We start from the raw sequence: 19,025 nt of genomic DNA, 5'->3' as shown, positions 1-19,025 counted from the left end.
AGGGTCCCCGCGGCACGGAGCCGGAGCTGGGGCCGAGGGCGGCTCCCGGTGAGTCACGGCGCTGCCTCTCGCTCCTCCCTAGTGCTCATAAAGCGCCGCGGTACCGAGCGCCGCCCGTATCTGAGCCACGGGCTCTGCTCTCCGTATGTACCGGAGCGGTGCGCGGACAGCATTGGGGGACACCAGCCGCGACTGGAGGGACCCCGGGAGGAGGATGCTGGCGGGTACGAGACTATCCCAGCTTCGGGGGGTGCTGTGTAGATACGAGGGTACGGGATCGTCGACCTAGGGAGTCCTGGGGGGAGCATGCTTGGGGGTACCATGGCCAGCTGGGAGGATGCTGAGAGGACGGGACCATCCCAGGCTCAGGGAATGCTGGGGGAACCACCCCAAGCTCATGGGGAGCATCCCCGTGTGTCCAGCACTGAGCTCCAGTTTTGTCTGCAGAGCCCCTGGGACGCCCTGCCTGGATTCTCTTGCTCTGCTGGGGTCTGGCCGCTTGCTGCACAGGTTAGTGGGGGCTACTGGGAGGTCAGGGAGCCCAAGATCAACCCTGGGCTCTATGACCCTCAAGAGGCCTGTTCAGGGTCTTGGGATGAGCAGTGCCCCTGTCCCTTTATGGGAACCTGCCTTCTCACCCACTATAAAAACGTGGGGTCTTGGTGTCACTCTTGACCTCCCACCTCACCCCACTCTGGTCCTCTAGGTGCCATGGCCTTGCAGTCGCCCAGCATCACCGTCCTGCGGGTGCCAGCAGAGCTCCCTCGCCCAGGTGAGAGACCCTGGGGCCATGGCAGGGCCTAAGGGTGAGTAGGCTGCAGTGGGGGTCAGCTCCTGTGCCAGCCGCCAGCAGACACAAGGTGAATCCTCCACCCACAGCCAAGACTTCGGGGTGCTGATGAGGTGGGGGAATGTTCCCCTTAGCTGAGGGGGGGCTGTGCCTGGGGGCACTGGGGACCCTTGCAGCCCTCCTTGACCTTCACGCCCCGTCCGGCTGCAGGCGAGAACGTGACTGTATCGTGCGAGGCGTGGAGTGGGCTTCCAGAGCTGACGCTGCTCTACTGGCTGGAGAACGGCTCCTTCGTGGAGAGCCTGCACCCCGACGGGGCTGTGCGTGAGGGGACAGTGCAGTGAGTATGGGACAGGGGGCCTGGGGGGCAATGACAGTGGGGCAGCCCCGCTTGGGGCAGAGCTCCTGAGTCTGCCTGTCTGGAGTGGCACTGACTGGTCCCTGCTGGGTTCGCAGAGAGGAGCTGCGGGGCTCGGGGTGGGCCCTGCACCGTGATCTGTACTTCAGCTCCTTTGACAGCCAGCATCTGCACACCAACTTCACCTGCGTGGTGCTCAGTCCTCTCGGTGTCGACATCAGGGAGGTGCGATGGCCATCCCCAGCACTGGCCCCAGGCGCTGGGAAGAGTGGGGGCCTGGGCTGAGATGGGAGAGCAGCTCCCGTGCTGGCTGCTGAGTGAGCTCCCTGCAGTGCAGCTCCCTGCTCTGACAGCCCCACACCACTGCATACACATGTGACACCTCCAGGGAGGCCCGTCTCTGTAACCTGCTTTGGGGACTGCATAGCCCCACGTGTGCTGGCCCCACTCTGAGTGGGGCTACTGGTGCCCCAAGCCAAGTCAGGCCCACTGCCTGGGCTGGAACCAGCCCTGGCCATAGCTGGCTCTGGGACCCCAGAGTTCATTAAAGTACAGCAAGGCTGCCCAGTGTCACCTGCATCCTGGAGATGGTGCTGTCCAGGGGTGTAGAGGGCACCTGTGGGATGAGGAGGGAGGGAGAGGAGGTAGCCTTAGTGCCCGTGAAGGGCAGGATCCATTCCTGACCCCCTTCCTGCCTGGCAAAGGGCTAGAGAGCCACGGTCAGTCCCTGTTCTGCCCAGAACAGCAGCTGTGCCCTGCCCTGGAGGAGAGGGTGTGTGGAGAAGCCCTGGGGTGCAGGCACCCTAGAAGATGGTCCCATCACATTCCTCTCTGTGCCTGGGGGGGTTGGAGCTGTTCCTTAGCATGGTATTGCTGAGTCCAATCTGCTGCTCCATGGGACAGTCCCCATAACCATCCTGTGCTGGCAGGATCCCTGCTCTTGGGTGCCAGCCCCCTTCTTCTTCCCTCAGGTACTTGTAGGGGCTGTGACCACCCTGGGTTGTGGGACAGGCTGGGAACAGATTCTGAACCCCTTGAGCAACCCCTGGGCTATGGGCATCACACTTCAGGATGCTCCGAATGTGGGAGGGATAGGGATGGGGGGGATGGAGAAGCCTCCAGATGCAGCCCCCATGAGCTGCCCTCAGCTCAGGGAGCCACAGGAACCCGCTGGGGACACCCTAGTCTCACAGTGACTCTTAAGAGCTAGGGGAAGGCAGGCAGTGGAGCAGCCACCTGGGCAGGGACCAGCCCAAGGCAGCCCTGCTATATCCCCTAGCCCAGTTAATTCCAGCCTCCATTCCTGGGGAGAGCCTCTCACAGACCCCACACACAGCTGCCTCCTGACACCACAGCTGCCACTCAGCAAAGGCCTCTGCCAGGCTCAGCCAATGTCCTGGGGCAGTGGCACTATGGCCAGGCTGAGGTGGGCACAGATACCTGCCATGCAGGACCCTATGTGGGTATCTCCATGTCCCCCCTCCCATCCTGCTGTCCCTGTGATGCTGGTGGCTCCATCCCCAACCCCTTCTCCTTGCTGCAGTGCGATGGCAGCAGCACACTCCTCTCTGCACAGCATGGCAGGGCTGGGTGCCATCTCGCTGTGCCACGCTGTGTCACACTTTGCTGCCCACAGACCCCACTGCAAACCACAGGTCAGAGCAGCTTGGAGATGCCCAAGGCCGTGTGCCCGTGGCATGCCACCCCCACGACCAAGATCAAGACCTCCCTGTCCTGGCAGAGCTGGTGGGACAGGACCATTCCCTGCCACATGTACCCATGGCCCAGAAGTCCTGTGGGGACATCACCTCTCACAAAATCTCAGTTGTAGGTGCTGAGCACAGTTGGAAACAGCTGCAAGAGGGCGATGTCAGCAACCTCAAACATCTAGAAAAGCAGGATGAGGACCTCCTTGTCCTCATGGAACAAGTCCTTGGTAGGGACACTGTAGCAGGTGTCCATCATGAAGATGACATCCCAGTTGAAGGGCAGGGTGCCCGTTTTCCAGAGGGAGGTGGAGCAGCCAACATGGATGGGTTGGTGGCACTGGGATGCTCCCATGGACACAGTAGCAGCTAAGAAGGTGGGGGCCATGTCCAACACCATCTCCTTGATAAGGTGAAGGTCTTGCTGGTGTGGGGGGCTGCCAGTGACCAGGGTCCTGGCCAGCAGATGCTCCATGGTGGGCAGAGCCACCCTGAGGCAAGCCCCCAGATGCTGTGGTGCTGTGGACAGGGAAGCAACCGGTTTTCCTCTGCAAGTGGCTGGGGAGGTGTGGCAGTAGGAGCAAGGTCATGTCAGGGAAGGTAGTGGGGCCTGGGGGCAGCTGCTGAGAGACACAGGGCAGGCTGGGGGAAAGCACCTCAGCTGCATCACAGGGCAGATCCTCTCCTCGACACATGTCCCAGCACTGACCCAGACACTCATGCTGGCACCAGCTGAGACCTGCCCTGCTCTGTCACCCACTAGGAGCAATCCCACTGGGATCCCAGCCAGCAGCATGTCCTGAACCTCTGGGTGCGTGGGTGCAGGGTGCTCCTGACCTGGGATGCAGTGCTTGCCCCAATCCCCATGGTGCTGCTGAGGACAGTGTAGGCTGTGGCTCAGGTCAGCAGCAATACCTCTCCCTGGGGACCCAGGTCAGCACAGCACACTTGGAGGTTCACAGACAAAGCAGGGGCACCATGGGGCCAGTGCTCATGGCACTGGGATGGCAGCCTCCAGATAGGTCCCCAGCCTCACTTCCAAGCCAAACTGAACTCCCAAGACTTTATCACTCATGTGGTTAAGCCACCTCTGTCTCCTCCCATGCTGGCAGCAGCGACTTGGCCATGCTCACCCATCACCCCCACATACCGGCAGGGTTCATGTCCATCAGGAGCAGGGTCCTCCCCAGACAAGGGGCACCATCAGCCAGCAGAGAGATGGACAACAGTCAGATGTGGGGGGATATCCATGGGTGATGAGGGGTCAGGGGGATGAGAGTTGGAGGTGCTGGGGATACCAAGGAGGAGGAGTCCTGGGGCTCGCTGGGATGGCACACGAAGGATTGCTGTGGTGGGGGAAATGCAAGCAGCACTATCCCTGGCTGAGGGCAGGAATCCAGCTGGGGGAACTCTGGTGAGAAGGAGAGACTGTCCCCTTGGGGCACCTGGGATGAGGATCAAGCTCTGGTGTGAGGAAAGCCTGGCCAGGGCAGTCCTGGAGGCCAAGGAGGAAGGGAAAGTAAAACCACAGGGCTTTGTGCTTGCCTTACTGTAAATGAGTCTGGTTCTCGTTAGGGGCTGTTTCTGCTTACTGTGACCTGTGGATGTGTCCATGTGGGAGTAGGACACCTCAAAGCATCGGTGACTGTGGGTGTGTCCATGATGCAGCAGGAGCACCTCTGAAGGGAGTGTGGCCCAAGGATAAGACCACGCTGGAGAAGATACACCTTGAAGCATCTGTGCTGGAGGTCATGCTGGAACACTTCAAAGTGTGTGGCCATGCATATACCCCCAATAGAGCAGGTACACCCCTGGAGGCACTGTGGCCATGCAGAAGGCCAAACTAGAGCAGGTATATGTCCCATCCCTGGGAAAGCTCAATGTTGGATGCGGCCTGGAGACCAATCTATTCCAGTGGAAAGTGTCCCTGCTCATGGCAGGGGGTTGGAACAAGATGAGCTTTAAGGTCCCTCCCAATCCAAACCTTTCTGTGATTCTATGATTTTGTGAACACTTGTGGACATTTTATGGATATTTCATAGGAGTGGTCCATTGAGTAAAGGAATAATATCTATGCATGACAGCTAGGGTGGGAAGGGGCTGGTGGGTATTGGATACCACAGGATCCTGAGCAGGATGTACATGGCATAGAATAAGGGATGGAGAATGTACTGTGTTGGGCAGAGGAGAAGTTCCATTTCTTCCCTGGGGATGGGGTTTGGAATTTTGCTGGAGGGAGCATTGATAAACCAGGAATGTTTCAGTCAATGCTGAGCATCAAGGCCCTTGGTACTCCTCATGCTGCCCCACCAGTGAGTAGGGTGGGGGTGTGAAAGGAGTTGGAAGAGACATGGCCAGGACATTAGACCCCAGCTGACTCCAGGCATATTCCCAACCACAGCTTGTCATGGTCAGCAGTAAAACTGGGAGAGGTTAGTCTGGGGGGTCCACTGCTCAGGGTAGAAACAGGAAAGTTGTATAGACAAATCCCTGGCTTTAAGCCAGGTGTCACCAACAGAATTTTGGGGGTTTTGATGATGGGATGGTTTAGATGACAACAAGCCTACTAGTGACAGACTGGGTATACCTGTCTCAGAGGGAAAAGGATCTTTGTGCAGGAGTTAGTGGGGCATGTTGAGTGAGCCTTAAATTAGATTTGAAGGGGGAAGGGGATAAAAAAACCAGGTCACTTGAGATAAGCCTGGGAGCAGCTTGACACTGTTCTAAGGAAGGTGTGTTAGTGAGGTTGTCCAGGCTACCATTTCAGTAGACATAGGAAATGGAGATCCATGAAGCAGCAAGAGTGCAAGTGTTATTGATGTGCTAGAAACCATGAGAATGGTCACTCAGGAATTGGAGCTTCTCTCCCCAAAAAGGCATTGGGATTGATAACCCAACTAAAGTGCATCTGCCCCAGTGCCTGCAGCGTGGGCAGTGAACAGGAGATCCTGGAGGAGGAAAACTATGGCATAGTTACCATCACAAAGACATGGTGGGATGACTGGCACCACTGAATAGTGCAATGGATGATGGTGAACTCTTCAGAAGGGACAGGCAAGGAATGAAAGGTGGTGGGGTAGTCCTGTATATGAGGGAGTGTTTTGACTGTCTAGTGCTTCACAGTGGTGATGCAAGTGTCAAGTCTGGCGGATATGAATTGTGAGGAAGGCCAACAAGGCAGTTATCCAGGTGGGAGCTGGGTACAGATCACCCAACAAAGGACCGAGAGGCAGACAAGAAGTCTCGTGATGGCCAGCCCTTGTCTTCATGGGGGCTTCAACGCACTAGACATCTGCTGAAAATACAATCCAGCAGAAAGGAGAGCGTTCAGGAGGTTCCTAGAGTGTGTGGAAGAGATGTTCCTGACACAGCTGGTGAGGGGGCAGCTGGGGAAGGCACCTGCTGGACGTGCTGTTTGTGAGAAGGACTAGTGCATGTTACTATGGTGGGAGGCCATCCTGGGCACAGTGACCTTGAAAGGATAGAGTTTTGGATTCTTGGAGCAGTTAGGAGGGGAGTCAGCAGAACTGCCACCTTGGACTCGCTGAGAGCAAACTTCGGCCTGTTCAAGGGCCTGGTTGACAGAGTCCTTTGGGAAGCTGTCCTGAAGGTCAAAGGAGCCCAGGAAGGCTGGATGTGCTGTAAGAAGGAATCTTCAGGGCACAGGAGGAGGATATGCTGAAAGAAATGCCAGAGGGAGAAGAACTTTGTCTGGAACTCAGAGTAAAAAGGAGAGTTTATGACATTTGAAAGAAGGGGCAGTAAGTCAGGAACCAACAAGGATGTCATGAGGTTATGCAGAGAGGAAACGAGAAGAGTGGAAGCCCATCTGGCCACTGCTGTAAAAGACAATAAAATAAATGTTTCTATAAATAAAAATAAATAAAATAAATATAAATAAATATAAATGCATTAACCACAAAACAAGGACTAAGGAGAATCTCCTTTGTTGGATGGCTGGGGAAACCTAGAGACAAAGAATGAGGAAAAGTCTCAGGTACCTTGAAAGGTGATGGTGCAGACCATCCTGAGTGCTGTCATGTGGCATATGCAGAACAACCAGAGATCAGGCCCAGCAAACACGGGTTTGAGAAAGACAAGTCCTGCTTGACCAACCTGGCTTCTGTGGCAAGATGATCTGCTCAGTGAAAGGCTGTGGATGTGTCTACCTGGGCTTTAGTAAAGCCTTTGACGCCATTTCCCACAGCTTTCTAGAGAAACTGTCTGCTCATGGCTTGGACAAGTGCACTGTTTTCTAGGAAAACAAAAAAGCCTGGATGTCCAGGCCCTGAATGGCACCCTAACTCCTCCTGACTTTGGCCAAATGTTCTTACTGTGGTACCAGTATCAGCCATTGGCAGAGGGACCTGGAGTATGTAAAGGCCAGGCATTATTTTTGAAAAAGCAGCAAATATATTTTCATTTGGATCACAGCAAATTTCAGTCTTTGTTCCTTACATGTACCCTATTAGAATGCCTTTGCTCCACAGCACATTGCCTCATGATTTTTTTTTAGGATACTCCTACTGCATTTTCTTGTGAAACTGCTTATGAGTTCTTGCAAATAACTCACTGCTTATTCAGGACAGTTAGTCTCAGGCTAGCAGCAGAAATTCTAGCATTGAGTAGGTACTCTGCTGTGAAAACAGGAATGTAAAACATGCCACAAAAGTGGTGTTTTCCAAGCTGGATCATGGAGAAGCATACACAGTGTTTGAACAGTTGAGAGCTAGTTGTGCCTCTGCTAAGCTATGATTGAAAATTTCGTAGAATCACAGAATGTCGTGAGTTGGAAGGGACTCACAAGGATCATTGATTCCAGTTCCTGGCCCTGCACAGAACACTTCAACCGTCCTACCCTGTGCCTGAGAGCATTGTCCAAATATTTGTTACACTCTGGCAGCCTTGAGGCCATAACTGCCCTGGGAAGCCTGTTCACAGCCTAACCACCCTCTGGGGGAAGAACCTTTTCCAAATATCCAGCCTAAACCTCCCCTGATACATCTCCAGGCCATTCCCTCAGGTCCTGTCTCTGGTCACAGAGAGCAGTTCCTGCCTCTCTGCTCCTTCTCATGAGGAAGCTGCAGATTGCTATGAGGTTTCCTCTCACAATCTCTTCTTCTCCAGGCTGAGCAAGCCAGGTGACCTCAGCCATTCCTCTTACTGCTTTCCAGTTACTCCCTCCAGCTGGCTGAGCAGGCTTTCCAAGTCTGCCTGAAGCTCTGTTTTAAACCTCTGCCCAAAGTCCCCAGGAAGCAGGCAGAGCAGAACATGTCCCATGAGGACAGTCACGGGGCTGCCCAGGTGGATGGCCAGCACAGAGCCATGAACTGAGCAGAGGTCCTGCCTCTGTCCCTGCACAGCAGGCTGGCCAACCCCCTGTGAAGACAGGTCACCAGCCAAGCACTCCAGCTTCCCTCCCAGAGTGAGCAGGGAGCTTGCTGGCACCTCTGAGCATTTCCAGGTGAGCCCTTTGTGCCTGACAGTGTGGTACAGGTGGCGTTAACGGTCGAGGCAGACCTTGGACCACCCTCCTGGCTGGTGGGGGAATGCCAAGGGGTGCTGGCCCATGAAAACATAAAAGAGCAGCATTGAGTGAGAGAGAAGGCACTGCTGCCTGCCCTGCAGACTGACCCCACTCCCAGCCACAGATGAGAAGTTCAGCCAAGCAGGAAACTGGGCACGGACAAACCCATCTGCTGGCATCCAGAGAAAGAGTAAGTCGCTGTTTTGGCTCTAAAGGAGGGGAGAAATAAGAGAGAAATATTTATTAGCTTTTATTTTTATGAATGAGGCTGTTTCCCTTTCTAGTAACTCTTCTTAGCAGGTATTTGTGTTTCAATTTTGTTGCTTTGTAATCGAGGTGAAGTAACAGATTCTGCAAAATTTGCCTTTCATGTGTTGCAATTGTTTATACGCTGTATCTGTATGCTTAAGATAATAATTAATATTTTTATGAATAATAACCATAAAGAATGGTGGAGAGATTTTGCTCCGTTTTGCAAAGACTCCTTTAGGCAAATCTTAAAAGGGACAGGAATTTTCATGGGAATTATTCCAGCTCACGGGGTTTGAGACATTTTATTCAGTTAAAATTGCCTTGAGAAGAGCATTGGAAGAGAAGGCTCAAGCAAAGTGCATTTAGGACCTCTGTTTTATTCTGCCATTTAATTTATAAATAAAGTCAGTGATATAGAAAGGACAAACTAAAGTAAATATACTATTTCTATGTAGCTCTGGAGTCTCAATGGCAATGACAACATCCACTGTCTGAGTGAACAGAGCTATCTGGCCCCAAGGTGCCCTGCTCCAGAGTTTCAGTCTCCAGCTGCTTAGCCACCACTAATATCTCATACCAGATTTTGATCATGTAGCTTTCTGCTCTGACTTTTTCCCCCCCTAATTTAGGACCCAAACAATAGAAAATTAAGTGCTACAATGTTAGAATGGGTACTGGGAAATAACCAAAATTGCACTCAAGCTTTCTTTCCTAAAATTCACTCAGTTTAAGTGCTCTTGTTCCAGGGAGTAGTTGGTTTGACATTAAAAAAAATGAAAATTTAAAAAAGTCTTTTAAAAATAAATGTGTTGAAGTGCTCAGCTTGAGCCACCAAAGGTAGGTTTTTGGACAGTGCTGACCACCCATCCTTGGGACACCTGGCTTCCCAGAAGGTGTCTCTTTCTGCAGACACATGAATAAAGAGGGCTTTGACTATGCATACCTTACAATTACAGAAGTACTTCTAGTATGACAATACAATTGTGTATTCGTGAGCCTGCACATTCATGCTTTATGCATGGCTATACACTTGTGGGTTTTTTTGAATACTTGGACTTTAAATCCCAGAGAGCACAACTCCACCAATCATTCTACCTTACATCTGTGCAAAACAGTTCTCTCCTCCCAGGCTGGTAAATCTTTATAACACTTCTTTCTCACTTTTTATTTATGTAAATGCTTATCCTGATGCAATTCAAATACCCAGGTCTGTGTGTGTCTGCCTTCCCAGACAGCATGTACTGTGCACACCTCCAAGCTGGAATAGCTCCAAGTGTGTTCTGGCAAAGCAAATCCTGCCACTCATCCTGGTCCCCTACTCTTTATTAGGAAAAGTGCAGGCTGCATGTACAAAACACAGCATGAAAATGAAGTTCTTGCACATGCCTTCTTTCTGTTCTCTCAGGGTTGGGAATAATCAGGCTGTGACCTGCTGAGGGTGCCCTTCATCTGGGGGAAAAAGGGAGGTATCACCACTCCCCGTTCTTTGGGAGATGTCCTCCTTTCCCTTGAGTTTTACCCATAATTCTGCCTCCCTGTTGCATGTCACAGCCTTCCCCGCTCTAACATTTGCCTCTACTGTGGACAGAAGCTCTGCATAGGATGGACAGGCTTGAGGATTTTACAGAAGTGTTTATAGATGAATTGCCTCTCCTGGAGTCTGTATACACCTGAAAATCAAAATATCCATCCAGTGAACATTTCAAGGGTCAGTGTGTTGTTCAAGTTCAGTGCTACAGTACTGCCTATTTTATCTTGCATTTTTATCTTGCTAGGAAGGAATTTGTTCTGCTACACTTGAGAGCTCCACTGCTACAACCTAATGCCAGTAGCCCAGTCTTCAGCTGCACAAGCAGATGCAAATATAATTTTCAAGCTATTGACAACAAGAATGAATCATGCTGCAGCCTGAAAGGCTGTAGAACTTCAGCTCTGATCACAAACTTATTTGCCTCAATTTATCTATGGACTAACTAAATAAGTACAGTATTTGTTTAAGCAAAGAGATGGAAAACAAAATTCCTCTCAGCCATCAGCCCACTTAGGGAATTCCTAAAATTCCCATGGAGTAAAAACAGCAAATCCAGCATTTTGTTTTTCTGAAGGCCGCAGTCTCCCTAGGGCTTTCTGTTCAGATTATGTAGCTAGTCTGCAGTCAGACTCAGGTTAGGCTTATTCAGGGACTGACTCATTGCATTTTCCTGTAATCTTGTTTTTTAACACCAGCTCAGTTCAAAATGCTATTTTGATCTAAGTTGGGTGGGTTTGCTATTCATCCTGTGTACATTACTCAAGCTGCACAAGTATAGATTTAAACTCCTCTTTGCTTAATACACCACTTTCAGATAGGTGTATGTTAGCACAAATGACCAAAGATGGGTTTTAATTAGTTTTTTTTTCTGAAGAAAGAATGGAAGAATTCAATTTTATAGGCTTGGAACTTCCATTGAATAGAATAAACTTTCCACGTGACAGTAGCATTCTCACACAATACTCAAAGCTTTTTATTGCTTTTTTGCAGTTTTATAATACACAGACCTGCAATTAGAGGGAAAAAAAGTGGAATTATCAAAGCAGATTTAAAAAACCTAAAATGATGCTAATATTAAATAAGCACTGAAAATCTCCTTTAACAGTCAAAACCTGTGAAGCAAAAGGAACAGGGATGGAGTCTTCTGCTAGAAAACTTTTGGGAAAACATATAATAAACCATGTGTTTCCATGCTGGAAGAAGAATACACATCTAAAACCATGCAAGGCTGAAACAAACAAACAAATAATTTTCTGCTGCTATTTATATCTAGTCTGAATTTCACCTGATTTGTCCCCTCACTCAGGACAAAAAATGAACAAATTATTTACTACATTTAGATCATTCAAAATAGGTTTTTTCAGAAGCAGTTTTTTTGCTTCCAGAAGTATTTCCCTAAAATACTTTCTCCCTAAAATACTTTTTCCCTAAAAATTGGTATTTCTAAGCCCTGTCCAACCTGGCCTTCAACTCTCAGGGATGTCTACGAGTAAAACAATGGTAGCTTCAGACTTCAGCCACATGAAAATCAAGAAATTATGCCAATCACCAAGGTCTTCTTGATAATTAACATCTTCAGGACAATTAAGTATCTTTTGATCTCGACCATATCTCACTTCCACTTACCCATTTCCCAGAAAGTTGCAGTGGCAGTTTCTATCAGAACTCTTCTTGTAATTGCTAAATCTTTACCCTCTGACACCAGAACTGAGGTATCTTTAGTTCACAGAAACCAAAATCCACACTTCAAAAGTTTTCAGAGGTGTTTTAATGCTGTAATTGGCAGGTAACTGCTGGGAAAACATTCTCAGCTCTTTGAAGAGTTGGATAAACTATCAGTAATTTCCATGAGGTAGCAATATGCTACCACTGCTCAGTTAATTTGGGTGACAGCTTATCCTGGCATAAGAAAAGACCTCTTGGGTAACACAGTCTAATTACTATTCAAGGCACTAATGTGTTCTTATACACAGATTTCTTGCTTCATTCTCACACACTAAGTGCTTGCCACACCGATTCTGGGAAGCCAGGTGGGGTGGTGGTGGTGAAAGTGCTCAGCAGTTTATCTCCTAGTTTTACTGTCCTGCTTTTTCTACTTCTAATTGTAGGTCCCAAACTGGAGCATGTAAAGATTAAAAGGACAGGAATGTAGGCTTTATCTCGAATTTACCCATGCAGGGGTGGGGGAGTTTTTTGAAGGTTACCACTAGAACAAAAACTGACCAGTAACTCATAAAAGGAAACATTGCAATCACAGGGCATAATTTCAAAACATGGTGTAATTTTTAGCTGACTATATGAAACCAACTTAGAACAAATACCAGTGCTGCTGAGTGGAGGGCATGCATTATTTGAACCATGGTTGTCTGGAATGTCATTAGAAATAACACCACCTTGGAGAAACCAAGTTGTTAGAATAAACCACCATCAAAAAAAAAAGATTTTTTGCTGGACGTATTTACCAAAGTGATATTATTTCTGCTGGAGGTCATCTTGCAGCCTGGTAGAGCTCTAGATTCTTTTAATCGAAAGTTTAAACCAAACCTTCAGCAGTAGTCCAAGACCCTTTCAGTGCATGCCACATTTAGGCTATGGAGTCATTCTGTGTTTTAATAAAAATGTATTTATTAATCATCTCACTCATAATTTAAAAGTTCAATCACTTTTGGTATGCAAATGTGTTACCAGTTTTATTACTCCAGCCACTTTCTAGCTTTGATGAACACTGGGTATAAGGCTGGACAAGAATGATGGTCTAAACCAGCTGTCTTGGACAATTATATGAAAATAAAATGCAAACCAGCCCTTCTTAGCTTGAGCTTCTGTAGACAAAGGAGTTATTCTTTTCATAAGAACAGATACATAAAAACAGGTAGGTTTTGGTTACCCATCAGTGAGGGAAGAGCATCCAGATAATTTGCCAAGTTCAGATTTGAAAGCCTATTCTTGTTTCCTGAGTTCAAAAGTCCTCTAATATAAACTAGAAAGCTGAAAAAGGCTTCTATAATTTTTACAGAACTTCTATACCTGCTATGCAAAATTGTAAAATCCATTGTGCCAGGTGGCTGAGACTTTAAATAGTTGTACTAATTATACTGGAAGTCTAGCTAAATTGTACTAAGAAGTTAGGGAAGAGAAGAAGGTATACCCACCAGTTTTCCCTAGAAAATTGAACAGAAAATCTTGACATTTAGCAAAATCTGCTGCATTCTCTGTGCTTCTATAGGTTATGTCTAAAACTATTTTGCTGAGTTCAAGGGATACATTATCTCTGTTAAGGGAAGTGGGTAATGCTCAGAGAGCGACCATGGTGGAAAGATGTACCACACACACCATATTTGACAGTTTTCTGAAATACTCCATCTTTTTAATTTTGGAGCTGATGGAGAACAGAACTACAACAGGCAAGAAAATCATCCCATATTTTATATAATCGTAATGGCAATATTACAAAAAAGAGCTCTGTGTATCTCCAAGAGCCCTACTGGAGGCAGTTCTCCCATCCCTAAAAATTAAACCAAATAATTTTCCAAGCCTTAAGCAGTGGTGACAGCAATGTGGTTTTATTAAGAGCCATATAATGCTCTGTAGATTGTTGTCAGCTTAAGAAAAGATGCATTGTAGGTAACTCTCACACTTCACAGACACATAACCTGCAGAATATATTTCACTTCTTGCATATCCCTCACCAAAGCCACACAGAAACTACATCTCAAGAACTGCAAAGGAATGGTTCTGATTTGCAGGGAACAGAGAAGAATAGAAGTATTTCTGGAGTTTAAATTTCCTAGAATGCTAGAATTTATAATTTTGTTTGGATTCTGATGGATGGAGCCCAAATGTTATCAGCTAAGCTAAACCTGATTGGTTGGCTGCAAACCAGTACAGAACTTTAAAGGTTCTCCACTCTTCAGGTACTGAGAAAAATAAAGGAAGCAAGAGGTAAAACTAATGAGGATGCATCAAAGTATTTTAGTCTAATGTTTTATGAATATTAAGCCCTCAAATGCTAAGTGGGAAAAGCAGTATCAATCCTTTTGACACAGGTGGGAGTTTGAATCTCTTTTACGTAGGCCAAACACATGTCAATATTGTGTAGGATTTCTTGCAAATACTGCCTCCAACACAGAAAAATCGAAATAATTTCATTTAGTTGTGAAACTGTGTTGGTATTACAGATTTCTGGTCTGTCACAACTGTTAGCCACTGTTAAGGACTGAGAAAAGAAGCAATGTGGGGGTCTAGTAATAGGATTTCCAATGTGATTAAATGCTTAGATAGTGGAACCATTTCAAGCAATAATGATACCACAACATCTACAGCTTGAGTGAGTCTGACCTTTGGAGTTAAACATAAGCCAGCAGCTGGACTGGAATTTCTGGTACATTCCACAACATAGATGAAATATTTGATTAAAAAACTTAAATGTCTGCATCCTTCTGTCATGGTTTGGGAATGGTATTCTCCATTTCAGTACTCCTACTAAAAAAGCCTCCCACACTCCCCTTCCCCCAGCCTGCCACAAAAGGCAAAGCTCATGGGTTGAGATAAGAACAGTTTACTGGAAAAAGCAATGAAATAAGAATACAAACAGGAACAGGAATATTAATGACAGAAATCTACAAAACTGTAGGTGTATTGCCATGTTTTCTGAAGTGCTGCAGACAAACATTCTGAATGTGAATCAATCTTTTTACATAAGGACCAAATTTTGTCCAGCATGTGCCCTACTGCTGCTTTCACTAGAACCTGTCTTTGGTCAAAATTTGTCTCTAATGCTTCTTGGTGCTTCAAAACAGTTACATCAACTTAGACAAACTTTCCTACATCTTTATAATTTGTGTTAAGAAACTGCACTGTGCTTGATTGCCTATACCATCATATGTCAGGAAAACACAGATGCTCCTGGTAAAATTCAACTCCACTCTGAAAACCAAAGGGCTGGCAGCTGAGGATCCAAGAGTCCCAACAAACATGCTCCTAACCATTTGAGGTTACCCATGGCTGGGATGGAAACTTACTCCATTGCCATAGGTATGTGTGGAGTTGCTATTTTGCTTTGCCAGGGTAAATGAAGTGAGGGCAGAGCAACTGACAAAGCCTGGATCTATCCTATAGTAGTTGCCGTGCAAGACGTAATGAGAGGTGATCCCTGGTCCTCAAAACTTACAGACTAATTATTACATCTGGAGCAGATGTAGCTTCACATGGATCAAAATCAGGTTTTATCAGCACTTCACATAGCTCAGAAAGATTTGTGCTTGGCCCAGCAGTACTTCTGCCCTTCTCAGACTGCCTCACTCAGTGAAGTAGAGAACAGGGTCTTTTGTCACTCCTGTCTGGTTGGAAGCAAAAAAAGCAGAAAGAAGAAACAAGCAGGAATTGTCCTGCACAACTCCTCGTCCTGTCCTTACCTCTGCACAGGCCAGGCCAAGGAGCTGTCTGCATAGAGTAGAATGGGTCCAAGCTGTCTTATAAACAGATGAAACCTTTTAGAGCAAAAGAAGAATGAAAAAAGAATCCCAAACTTTAGTCACAATCCATTTTCTAAATCAGTGTAGTGGTGCTTTCCCCTTAATGCAGAATTGCAATATAGCTCTAAATAGATGTGACAGATAGTGGAAATGCAAAGTAATGTTAACCATTGAGAAATCTTCAGTATAATAAATTGTTTTTCCTCAGTAGGTAAAGCCAAGTGATCTAAATCACAGTAAAAGGAGGAGACACTTGGCAGCTTGGCACCAGTGCTAATGAAGCCAATAGCCTACCCTGCTTTCTCCATTTGTCTGGCTCTCATTTTGGCCAGATTCCTTGGCATACACATCAGTTTTGTGAGAAGTCAGAAGAACCACACGCTAATTTTCACTAAGGAAAACACAATTCGCAACTGCAGCTGTTCTGTGACTATCCGTGACTGTGATTACTGCCTGGCAAACTTGATGTGCAGCTGCAAAACAGTGCTGCCTTCTACAATGGAAAAAACTACCTACAACAGCCACCTGACCATCTGGTTCACAGACACCTCTGTGCTGGAGATGGTCCTCAACTTCACAAGGGTGTGGGATTTGAAGCTGTCTTTCTGTGGCACCACTCCTCTCCCAACAGAATATTTGGCCATTTGCGGACTTCGAAAGCTCCAGGTAAACAAGGTCAAGGGACAATTTCCAGAGCAGAGCGTAACCATCTCCAGCAGCAGCAACAATGATAAAGAGGACTTGCTTGAGGTGGACAAAAAAGACGGGCAAATGCTTGCACATATTTCTTTTCTGGATACCTCACTTTTCAATGGATATTCATTGCTGAAGTCATACAGTGTGGAAAACGTCTCTAGTATCATGAAGCACTTTCCCAGCCTGCTGTACTCTGATGTTTTCTTCACCTCAGACAACGAGAGCTATGTTGTAACATTCATTTACTGAGTTATTTAACACAGTCAGTAGTGAGAGGCATGGGAGGCTGCTAAAAGTGATGGAATGCCTTTAAGTCTGTCTGGTGTGTCCAGGAGGATGTGTTAGAGGACTGTGAGAAAACTCTACAAGGAGGCGTTTGAAGTAAGAGACTCATCAGATTAATTCAGCAAACTCTTTCTTAAAGAACAAAGTAAATGTGAAACAACTGTTTTCCAAAGCATTGTTAGAATTTCTTTGTTTATATATTCTAAGCCGAGAATTGAAATCTGCAGATAGATTTTCTTTCAAGGTTTTGCCTCAGACAGAAAAAGGCATAACCATGTAGCTCTCATTGCAGAAGGATCCAAGCCCCCCAGAGAATGACTCAGGTTAGATGGCAATTCAGTTGCTCTGCAAGCTGCAAACTACTCCCATTACACTCAGAGATTTGGGAAACAGAGGTATTGTACTTCCCTCTGTGAAGCAGGCATTTCCCTGCATCTGTCCTTTCTTCCTTATCTCACACATAATCTTTATTTCCAGATCACAGAATACTCTGGGTTGGAAGGGACCCACAAGGATCATCAAGTCTAACCCTTAAGTGAATGGCCCATATAGAGATTGACCTAAGGACCTGAGTTTTACTAGCACTCAGCCCCTGGCTTGACGGTTCGCCACTGGATCACTTCAGCTGATCCATATTTTTCCAGGGAAAGGATGCCACCTGCACGATGGATGCGCTGAGACCTGCGGTTTCCCCAAATGCAGGGAGCTTCAACTTTTGTGATAATGGCAAACTGTTGATGTTCTCCCATATGAGAGAGTAGAAATTCCCCATACAATGACTGACGAGGGAGGTGAGGTTCGGGTCGATAATTTTCAGATGTGTTGCATGAAGAAGATTGTCATCCCCTGAAAAACATACGTGGGGACTATTATAATAGCCCAAAGTCTGCTCCTTGCCCCTGTCTGCAGGTTTTGAATTCTGTGAGATATGACTAAGGCTGGATCCATCCACACAGTACAGTAAAGGCTTTGAAACAGCAAATTTTAAGAGCCTTGCATTGACAGCAATGGATTACATGAAACTGAGATAAAATATAAGAAAACTTCTGCCCAGAGAAGCTGTGGCTGTGCCATCTGTGGAAGTGTCCAAGGCCAGGCTGGATGGAGTTTGGAGTAACATGGTCTAGTGGAAGGTGTCCCTGCCCATGGCAGGGGGCATTGAGCTGAGTGGTCTTTAAGGGCCCTTCCAACCCAAACCAATCTGTGATTCTATTATTCTCTGTGCACTCAGGGGAATGGCTATCAAGATTCTGAGGAACCAGTGAAGCTGCTGCAATTTTAAAGTAAGACTGTTTCTATTTTAAATAGTCATATTGATATAACTGTAATCAACGATGGAGCAGTTTTGCTAGGAAGCAAAACTCAATTTTTCAGAAGACCTAAATACATGCCCACCCACTACCCCCATTACTGTGAGCTTTCTCACTGAAATCAACAATGTATGCAGTTTCCTTTGTCAGCACCTTGGCAACAAACCATAAGCCTTTTTCTCCAAATTACAAATATTTCTAGTAATACCTCTCATGACTGTCTATTACAGACACAGGCACATAATTCATGTTATCTGCCCAGGAGCCCCCTTCTCCAGCTGCCTGTGCAAGAGAAGTAACCTTGCCTTCACAAACTAGCAACTCACCAATCCTACACAGGATAGTTGTGTTAAAAAAAACAAACAAGCCAACCCCCAAAAAACCAAAAACAAACAACAAAAATAAACCAGCCACACAAATATATTGATTTCTCAATGTTACCAAGGCTCTCTCCAAAATCTGGAAAAATGAAACCTAGATGATCTTCAGCAAATATCTGCTGCCCTCTGGTAAAAAATGTGTTAAAATCACAGTGATTCCCCATTACCATGACAGTGGTGTCCAAAAATACACACATGCAGCAGTAGCTGAGGATGTATGTATTCTGGCATTTTGGGGAAGAAACGAGGTTAATAAATCCATAGGCTTTCTAGCAGAGCAAATTAAATTTCCAGTTACTTTTGCTACTGTAGTGCTCTGAATAAGGCTGATGCAAAAGTCCTTTTATTCCAGTGCTCAAGTAAGCACTGCTGGATTTTTTTCCTGGAAAGAGCAAAAAATCCTCAACTACAGAAATCCACAGCTCCGATATTGTTATCTTCCCAATGGCCTTATTCTGTCCAGCGCTTACCAAGAACCTGATTCTCCCAATTCTATTTTACATAGCTTTGCCTCATGGAAGTACTGCATTAGAAGCTCGCAGAATTTTTCCACAGCAATGTCTCCAAAACGCGCGTACGCCTGGTGTAATAAAACAAATTTTGTACAACAAACTCGCCTCACACGACGAATCTTTTATTTAATATAACTCACTTTATACTTGCATCACCCGCCCCACCCCTTCCTCCCCCCTTTCCCGCCCGGCTCGCGCTCCTCT

General features: G+C 46.9%; 2 protein-coding genes across 4 annotated transcripts; both read left to right on the top strand.

Moving 5' to 3' along the window:
* Nucleotides 1-103: 103 nt before the first annotated feature.
* Nucleotides 104-2,231, top strand: IL18BP (interleukin 18 binding protein). Its single transcript, XM_088157228.1, has 5 exons — nt 104-224; nt 448-510; nt 707-772; nt 1,001-1,130; nt 1,247-2,231. Exons 1-5 carry the CDS (start codon nt 146-148, stop codon nt 1,431-1,433), a joined length of 525 nt encoding a protein of 174 aa, XP_088013354.1. The 5' UTR covers nt 104-145; the 3' UTR covers nt 1,434-2,231.
* Nucleotides 1,001-18,921, top strand: EPCIP (exosomal polycystin 1 interacting protein). Of its 3 annotated transcripts, none has more exons than XM_088157216.1 (2): nt 1,001-1,130; nt 15,850-18,921. In XM_088157216.1, exon 2 carries the CDS (start codon nt 15,915-15,917, stop codon nt 16,581-16,583), a length of 669 nt encoding a protein of 222 aa, XP_088013342.1. In that variant the 5' UTR covers nt 1,001-1,130; nt 15,850-15,914; the 3' UTR covers nt 16,584-18,921. The 3 variants fall into 3 exon arrangements, with proteins under 3 accessions (XP_088013342.1, XP_088013338.1, XP_088013346.1); XM_088157212.1 differs by having other exon boundaries at nt 15,847-18,921; XM_088157220.1 differs by lacking the exon at nt 1,001-1,130 and adding an exon at nt 2,252-15,198 and having other exon boundaries at nt 15,847-18,921.
* Nucleotides 18,922-19,025: the final 104 nt, after the last annotated feature.

This window comes from Sturnus vulgaris, chromosome 2 (genome assembly GCF_052056855.1).
Source record: "Sturnus vulgaris isolate bStuVul1 chromosome 2, bStuVul1.hap1, whole genome shotgun sequence".
In the NCBI taxonomy this organism is placed as follows: domain Eukaryota; kingdom Metazoa; phylum Chordata; class Aves; order Passeriformes; family Sturnidae; genus Sturnus; species Sturnus vulgaris.
The sequence above is the reverse complement of the archived record's forward strand: the minus strand, read 5'-3'. Positions and strand labels throughout refer to the sequence as shown.